Below are 9,654 nucleotides of genomic sequence, written 5' to 3' on the forward strand. Positions count from 1 at the left end.
AGGTAAAGCAGTTAGATTTAAACTGCTGTTCGTTTTCCATGGATTTATTAGTTTTTTTGAGATTCCGTTTGACCAAGGCCCAATACCATTCGATGGGGTGGAGTTCTGGGCTGTTGGGAGGGTTGTGGTCTTTATGTACCACAACCACGTTGTTCACAGCGTACCACTCGATAGCCTTTTTCCCATAGTGGCAGCTCACCAAGTCCGGCCAGAACAGCACAGGTCTATTATGTTGCTTTAGATATGGTAGCAGCCGCTTTTCCAGTCACTCCTGAACGTAGATCTCTTGATTGATGATGAAAATGCCGCTTTTTAGACGACACGTGCATATGGCCTGCCAGACGAGATATTTTTTCGGGAACTTTGATAGTTTGATGGTTTTGAAAATTTCAGCCACTTTCCCTTTTCCTGATGCGGTATAAAACTCCTGTCCCGGAAGCTGCTTGAAATCTGCCTTCACATAAGTTTCGTCGTCCATGCCGACACAATCGAGCTTTGTGAGCAGATTGATTCGTATACAGCTTTCGGGACCGCTGCTTTGCCGTCCGGGTAAAGCAAATGCATATTAACGCTTATCAATGCTTGTCGGGCTCTGCCAGCTGATCAGTCGATTTGCGACCTCTGTACACCTGAACTCCGATTCTTACCTCCACGCGGTGCCCGGTGGGGTTGCTGCCCGAGTAGCACATTTCCGTCACAATAAGTTGCAGCAACTTGTTTATGACTGATATAAGTTGTTAAGAAGTTGTCACAACCGATTTGTGAAAAGCGTGCTATAGACTGTTCCAGAAAGTATAAGCACACCTTATTTTAACGGTCACTTTGAATATAATGAAATATTTCAACATGTTTTGGCTGCGTCCTTTTGTTTGCTTATTTCTGAATGACATAGCATCAAAAAAGTGCTCAGTTTTGTGTTTCCTGTCAAATTGCGTGGACTTACTCCGGAACAACGAAAAAGTATCATGCACAAATGGTGCACTGTGAGCGGACTCTCCTTGAGAAAATTGGCCAAGGAACAGGGTGTAAGCGTCGGAGTGGTACGAACTGCGATTGAAAAATATAGAGAACAGTGTACGTTTGAAGATGCGCCCAAGAGTGGCCGGAAATCCGGTCCTGCAAGTCCGAATATCGATAAAAAGATCAGGGATGCCTACAAACGAAAACCAGCGACTTCCGTTCGGCATGTTGCGAAAAAATTAGGGACCTCGTCGAGTAACGTCATGCGTGCCAAAGAAAGACTTGGGCTAAAAACATACCGGAAGCAGAAAAAACCCAAAAGGAACCCAAAACAGGCCGTGTCCGTGAAACCACGGGCCCGCAAACTCTACGATTCGTTATTGTGTCGAAATTCTGGGTGTATAATAATGGACGACGAAACGTACGTGAAACTAGATTACAAAACGCTTCCCGGACCACAATTCTATACTATAAGCGAAGGCAAGGGCATCCCCGAAACGGAGAAGGCAATTTTTACCGAAAAATTCGGTAAGAAGGTTATGGTTTGGCAGGCAATATGCGAGTGTGGTAAAACATCTAGTCCGTACATCACAACGGAGACGATGAACACTCAGAAATACGTTAAGTAATGTCTCCAGAGGCGATTGTTGCCGATGATCAGGCAGCACGAAGGTCAAGTAGTATTTTGGTCTGATTTGGCGTCAAAATGTATGTTTCGTGCCGAAAGACATGAATCCGCCGAACTGCCCGGAGGCACGGCCAATCGAGACTTTTTGGGCTTTAACCAAAGCAAAGCTTCGAAAATTAATAAAACCAGCGGATAACATCCAAAAATTCAAAAAAGATTGGCCAAAAGTGGTCAAAATGGTGGAAAGTACCACTGTGCAGAAGCTAATGGGTCAAGTTCGAGGAAAAGTTAGGAGTCTTGGCTATGATTAAATATGTTGATTAAACGAGAGTAAAATATCATTTGAAATACAAATACAAATATGATTTGCCAAATAAAATTATTAAAACTAAAAAAAACATCACTTTTTTGTTATTTTGAAAGTGTGCTTATACTTTCTGGAACAGTCTATACTAGGGTGGCGCTGATATTTGCTATCAGTAATGCGAACAAGAACGGGGGATCATCGTCGTCACTAATGCACTACTGTTTATAAGTCGCTAGTGTCAGTGATGATGATGACAGAGCAAATAGATAGGTTTTAAACCAACTCTAAGTAGCCCGTGATTATTGCTACCTGGGAATCCTAATCGGCTTGGTGCTGGTTGCAATTTGGCCGTCCTGAATGAACTATATCCACATCTTCAAGGTGATTTGTTTAAAAGGACGTTAATAGATGGAATCATAGGAAGCTGCTTTGCCGACGTGTTTTGTTTGTAATCTCGGTTCGCCACCTTCACCTTCTTAAACATCGACAATCCGGCTCGTTTCTTGGCCCGCTGCACAGTAGTATGGGAGACATTGAGCTTTCCAGCGACGTCCCGAATATTTCACCACCACCTTCTTCGTAGTGATCCATCTGAAAAAAAAACTTCGAACGTGATTCAAAATGTCGTGTTGGGTTGTAAAAACAACGCGGAAGATTTTTTCAATTACCGCGAGTGAACAAACCGGTCCTTTTTCGAAGGCAGAATTGGTGAGATCCATCTGACTTATAATCAATCATAAATGCATATTTCCATATAGGGTAAATGTCGGCTTCGGCACCCATTGACTGTTTTCGGCAACCAAAATTTAAACGTTAATTTCACTATGTTTTACCATCAACACACTTCCCTGAATGTATCCAAACGATTCTTTAGTCTTTCAGCTTCAATCTGATTATATTTGTAGGACCGAGCAATCTTGTTATGCCAGATTTTTCTTCAAATGAAGCATACGTACTACAAAATGGGGCTGATTTCGAGTTGCCGATAATAGAACAGCTGGTTAACACGCAGTTCTAATGGGAAGGTTGCCGAAGAAAAAGAGGCTGACGACAATAGTCACACTCACCTGAGAAGTTTAGAGCGTTGTAAACATGCTTTCAAACAGTTTTGAAGAATTCTGTCGATTGGAATGGGTAGAGAAGCAAGCAGCAGATGAATTGAAACAAACAGACACGTCAAATATGTGCGTGACGCTGTGAAAATGCTATTAGAAGTGCGGACGCTGCTTAGATTGACGAGAATACGTAAATTCCCCTATTACTAAATACGCGCCAGATTTCGAAATCTGGAAGTGTGTTGGCAGTACCATTATTCATATGATAACGGTAGTATTTACATGCGGGGCTTATTGTATGTGAAAGTAACCTCGGAATGGACGTGAATTACCAGGTATTCTGAAATGGGTTGCTGAATCTGCAGTAGAGCTATCGCTTTCTAACTCCCGGACTAAACTTGCTATAAATTATTACATCAAGGATTGTTGTAAGCAAATTTCTTCCATAATACCACTGCCGGCCAGTGGGAGTTAGATTGAATACACACACACACACACACCTTCTTCAAAGTGATCCATCTGTGAAAAATGATCTTGTGGAATCATCTTGGCCAAACTTTGTAGCATAAATTGTCGGAACAATCATGGAACGATGATGTTTTGGTATCTCACGAATCTCCCGTTTCATGAGTAAATCAAAATGAACAGAATTGCCTAAGTCAATTTTCCACATCTACTCAAAGAGCCCATTCCGTAGAAACCCATATTTCATGGGTTTAGATGCATATTTGCTGTCCGGTGGTCGCCATATTGGATTTGGTCCGCCATTTTGAATTCAAAAATACCGTCGGATGTCAATTTTTCACTTCTACTCATCAAGCCCATTCCATAGATACCCATATTGCTTAGGTTTTGATGCATATTTGCTGTCCGGAAAACTCCAATATGGCGGTCCACTATCTTGAATTCAAAAATACTGTCGAATGTCAATTTTTCAATTCTACTCATCAAGCCCATTCCATAGATACCCATATTGCATAGGTTTTGATGCATATTCGCTGTCCGGATGACGCCATATTGGATGTTGGTCCGCCATCTTGAATTACACAATGTCAGCGGATGTCAATTTTTTGCTTCTACTCATTAAGCGCATTCCGTAGATATCCATATTGCATGGGTTTAGATGCATATTTGCTGTCCGGAAAACTCCAATATGGCGGTCCACTATCTTGGATTCCAAAATGGCGGCGGATGTCAATTTTTCACTTCTAGTAATCGAGCCTATTCCGTAGATACCCATATTGAATGAGTTTACATGCATATACGATGTCCGGAGGCCGCCATATTGGATTTGGTCCGCCATCTTGGATTTGTGATAGCCATCTTGGGTTGAAATCCTCCATTTCAATTTCACCCGGAATGCTGACTTGAATTTGAGAATTTCCCAGATTTTAGAATTTAACATATCTTCTAATTCTATGATTTTCGATGATTTGATTCGAAAATCACAGATATTGGTCGAAAATCACGGGTGATTTTCGTGGTGATGATGGCTTGTGATCAGGGCTGGCAAATTTCATTTTCAATTAAAGATCTCACGCGATATTTACAGAGATACTTCTGTCACTATCATCGGATGAGACAACGATAATAGAGATTTTCTTCAAAATCTCATCGAATTTTTCGTCATGACAAAATGTGGCAGTGTTGTCATCATCGTAATTACTAGCTCATTTATCACTTTTAAAGTTACTTGTACTTGTGAAAATCGTAATAATATATTGACTCTACCGATTACATACGGTTACTTGCTTGAATTAATCTAAATCAGTTAGAAATGTAGATGGAAAAACCGCAATAGAATTACATATTCTCATGAGTGCTTGATCATTGGAAAATGACAAGAAAACTAATGATAGGTAGTTTCGTCTCGTGATAGTGAGAGGACCTGTTTTCTCATTCTCACATGACGGCCGTGATATTTACCAGCTCTGCTTGTGATATTGGTGCCTGTGATTTAAGGTGATATTGATCTTGAAAGATTAGTTGATTTTGATTTTCTGATCTTGATTTTAGTCAACACTGAGCCATACTAATAGTAATCGCAGCCTACTAATAGCATACATTATCTCCTACCTGTGATTAGACGTGCGGTAGCTGCGACCAGGTTAATTTGCAAAAGATCCACAATATTCGCTGTTCAAATCTATCCCCGGGTTCCTTCCAACAATGTGTCGGCGAGCTTTGATTTCAGAACCTTCTTCAATGCACACGCAGCATAAATTTTCATAAATTTCTAATAACCTAACATTCAATGGCGGTCCATAATAGAGTTGTCGAGAAATCAGATCGCTAAAAAGGTCATTAGGAAGGTATTCAACAAACATCAGAACATCCGATCGGGGTTTAAACTTTTGCCGATCCGATCGGGGTTTTAGCGCTTCATTCGGTTTCGGCTTCAAAGCAACCACCTGAGACTTAGAAAATCGAAATCGATTCCGAAAAGAAACCACTGGTAACGCACCGGTCGCATCCCACAGATGAAAGGTCGACCGGTTTTTTTTGGTGATTCTTTTTCTTCGAATGCCATTCGAGCCTACTACGATTATTCATGGGTTTAAAACGTGACATTGTGAAATTTTGCATAATTTTCCATAAAAGAGAACATCTCTGGCCAATTCTGCTAAATGGATTTCGACATCGAAGATCGTAACACCGACCAGAGGTTAGCCGCATACATTCTTAAATCGATGAAGATAGATGAAGATTATTAATCAAAGAGAAATTGAAGGTTGTGCGTGACACTGACACTGCAGAGAAACTTACGCAAGGGCGCACGTTCTCCGTATATCGCCAAGGATAGTTCGAAATCGAAAATAATGTTGTTTTTCTCCTGGGAAACCTGCTGCCCAAACACAAGTTTTTCCAGTTTCGCTAAACATTTGAATTAGCTAGAAGATGGAATGGGACAGATAAGGCGCCGAATCCGAGAGCGTCAATTTGCATAAAATTCGACCCTCTGCCATTCAGGAATATCTGTCCCATGGCAGCAGTAGTAGTGAGTGGTTCTGTGGTCATCGTGAAACGCCTGACGATCTTCTTCTTTTGATGCTAATTCGGCTACAAGGCTTTCGCTGGCTTACTAAGACCTAAGGCCAGGTGTGGAGCCCCAACCAAATTATAGATACATTTTTATTGGAACACAAACTTCGACATATAGAAAAACAAAATTGGAATGGACTCCCATCGAAAACGCTATATGCGGAGGCGAAATAGATATAAAAATTCAAATATAGGAAACTGACACGACTGATTCGCATATCTATGTTCGTCCCGAGCGCGCAGAAGCGATGAGCCCTGAGACCAGATCCGGCCTTAAGAAATATTTAGAAATCAAAAACTTATATCTTTTGGGTGTTCGGAGGGTGTAGTATAAAACTCTTACTCTCCTCGGCGACGCATTTCAGTGTCACGGTTATCGCCTGTCAGTCCGGTTGCACCATCTCCGGGATAAGTGTTGAATTTCAAAATGAAGGTGAGCAGTGCTGTGCGAATTCTTTAGTGGAATAGAACACTTCAAGCTGAACAATGCATTGGGTCCTAAGTAACATTGATCGATTCTCTTAATCGATTTTCTCTTTCGTTAATAACCTGTTGTCGCATTAGAAGCTAGATAATAGCTTCTTTCATTGATCTGTTTGGAGAAAATCGGCGAGGGTAAGCTTTCAATGTTACTTAGGACCTAATGCATTGTTCAGCTTAACTTGTGCTTGGGAAATACCAAATAGAATTAGATGAATGATGGAAGAGACAATGATGCAAACAAGTGAAAGTGACCAGGAAGTGTTGCCTACTTTGCAAATTGGCGCTGGCACAAGTATCATGGACTACTGTGATTGTGATTGTGTGTGTGTTATTTTTTTCGCAGATTCTACTGACGTTACTGGCGCTGGCCGTTTGTGCGGAAGCAACCATCAGCACATTCCTCGATTTGCTGCAACCCGCTCCTAAGGCTGTTCCAGCGGCAGCTCCTGTCCAACCAGGATATGCTTCCTATTATCGACAGGCACCGGCTCCGGCTCCAGCTCCTGTCCACCCAGGATATGCTTCCTATTATCGACAGGCACCGGCTCCGGCTCCAGCTCCTGTCCAACCAGGATATGCCTCTTACTACCGACAGGCACCGGCTCCCGCTCCAGCTCCTGTCCATACAGGATATGCTTCTTACTACCGACAGGCTCCAGCTCCGGCTCCAGCTCCAGCTCCTGTCCATACAGGACATGCCTCTTACTACCGACAGGCACCAGCCCCGGCCCCAGCTCCGGCTCCAGCCCCTGTTCATCCAGGACATACCTCTTACTACCGACAGGCACCTGCTCCAGCTCGACCTGCACCAATCGTGCGCGTGATTCAGCCTATTGTGTATGTCCCTCGACCAGCGCCTGCACCAGCTTCCTACTACCGTCATCCAGCTCCACCGCAACAATCGAATGCAGTTCTATCACCAGCTGTTCACACGGCAGCTCCGGTCGTATCGAGCACGTTCGTCGTTCAGAAGCCGTTCACCCAAACCCAAGTGCAGCAAACCGCTCCAAGAGTAGACTTCAGCATAGTGCCATCGCAGTCCTTCTCGTACAGCTATGCCGATGTTGCAGATTCTGGCGCAAAGGTGCAGTCTTTGCCACAAACCACAATCAATGTGCCTTTTAACGCTGCATCTGCGGGTGCTTCTGCCCACAGTGTACAATCCGATTACACCGTAGAGATGGTGAAATCCGAAGGTCACTCGTACACGTTACCTGACGAGCACATTACAATCGAAGAGACGGTTGCACCGGTAGCGAACGTGGAAGTTCACAACGACGCTGGAGTACCGCAGAATCTGAAACTGGACGTTCGTGGTCCAAACGTAGCCGAAGAGGAAACCGTTGCTGTTGTCGCTTCGGCAGACGCTACGGCAATTGTCAACGACGACGACGATGATGTTGCACCGGTAGTGGAGACTCACGCAGCTGCCGATGAACCGGTTGCCCTTTCCGGCCCGATCGTCGTTGAATCAAACGTGGAGACAAACGCAGAAGCTACTGCAGAAGTCGTGCAGGATGAACTTGTTGCACCAGTACAGGAGGTGGCACCTGTTCAGCAGTTTGCACCAGTTCAAACAGAAGCAGCAGCTCAACCACTGGCCACAGTTACGCTCAATCAAGAAGACATTACCCAGCAGATCCTAAGGCAAGCCATACCGGACGTTATTAGACAGGTTTCACCACACATCATCCAGCAGGCCATTCCCTTGGTCGTTGACCGTGCCGTTCCCCAGATCGTATATCAGGTGGGTCAACAACAGCGCAAGCAAGAGAACGTCCAGATCGTGACTCCCTTCAATCGTCAACAGCAACAACAGCAACAGGACGAGAAGGTCTTTGTCATGTACGCCACTTCGGTTCCGCAAGCGCAATCTCAAGCAAGCTTCAGTCAACGTGGCCAGTACGATGAATCAGAGAACCTAGTCGTTCCCATTGGCAACCGTAATCAATACAATGCCGGCGCCACTGCCCATGCAAATCACGCCCATAATGAACAGAAAATCGTGTTCGAAAAGGGTATCGATGTCGGTAGCCATGTGGAAGAAGAACGCCGCAGTGTCGGCAACGTTAACCAGCAAATTATCAGTAATTTCCAGAGGGAAAATTTGGACTACCAACAGGAGCAAGGCTCGGCGAATAGATTTTCCGGAGCAGGATCACAGCAAGGAGGATTTACCTCGACGAGTAGCTTTTCCGGAGCAGGATCACAGCAAGGAGGATTTGGCTCCGGGAGTAGCTTTTCCGGAGCGGGATCACAGCAAGGAGGATTTGGCTCCGGGAGTAGGTTTTCCGGAGCAGGATCACAGCAAGGAGGATTTGGCTCGGCAAGTAGCTTTTCCGGAGCGGGATCACAGCAAGGAGGATTTGGCTCGGCGAATAGCTTTTCCGGAGCAGGATCACAACAAGGAGGATTTGCATCGACGAGCAGCTTTTCCGGAGCAGGGTCAGGAAACTTCCTAAATCAAAATCAGCATCAGTACCATCAGTAGGCGCTGGACAATCCAAGTAGCCACGATTAGAAATGTCAACCAAAAATAAATAAACGCTAACATAACTATATGTTTGTTGTGACTAACCAGTAGGAACACACAATGTCTTTATAGTTGTAAAATGTACAGTACACACCTGATTGCGAAAGAATTCTGTGCCATCGATCGTAAATAAATGTAGAACTTGTGAAAAAATAAACAATTATTGTAAAATTATCGTTTTTTTTAGTTCTATCATAGGTTACGAGGATCTTACTCCTTGATTTGTTTTTCCGTCGATCTTGTTTTCCTACTGAGTAGCAATGCTACTGACGCCAGGGAGGCAGCTCCCACACCTGGAGCCTACCTATCGACCCATGAACTCATGAACCGGGGACCAACGGCTTTTCTTCCCTTCCGAAGGAAGGCATGATCAGAGATTTTATGCCTCAGAAGAACCCGGAGGCGCCGACTGGGATTGAACCCAGGTCTGCTGGGGTGAGAGGTAATCACGCTTACCACTACGGCACTGGTGCCGCTGAGGATCTTATTCCTTTTATGTCAACTCATATACTACCTATAATCGCATAAAAAATTTCTGAGTGAGAAAAGTAAAGATTGAATTCACTCAGTCTATTGGTACTACTCCTAGAATGAGAAAAGTTTTCGTCAAATTTCCTCATTTTCCGGCAGATTTTTGAGGTTGCGG

The 9,654-nt window shown here is 43.9% G+C and overlaps 1 protein-coding gene across 1 annotated transcript; it reads left to right on the plus strand.

Annotated features, from left to right (window-relative positions):
* Positions 1-6,419: 6,419 nt before the first annotated feature.
* On the plus strand, positions 6,420-9,139 carry LOC135700678 (calphotin-like). The gene is made up of 2 exons (XM_065221257.1): positions 6,420-6,425; positions 6,819-9,139. The coding sequence occupies exons 1-2, from the start codon at positions 6,420-6,422 to the stop codon at positions 8,964-8,966; spliced, it is 2,154 nt and encodes a 717-aa protein (XP_065077329.1). The 3' UTR covers positions 8,967-9,139.
* Positions 9,140-9,654: the final 515 nt, after the last annotated feature.

The sequence above is a fragment of the Ochlerotatus camptorhynchus genome, unplaced genomic scaffold (assembly GCF_037179485.1).
Source record: "Ochlerotatus camptorhynchus isolate MF236.1 unplaced genomic scaffold, CSIRO-AGI_Acam_v1.1 ptg000141l, whole genome shotgun sequence".
NCBI lineage: Eukaryota > Metazoa > Arthropoda > Insecta > Diptera > Culicidae > Ochlerotatus > Ochlerotatus camptorhynchus.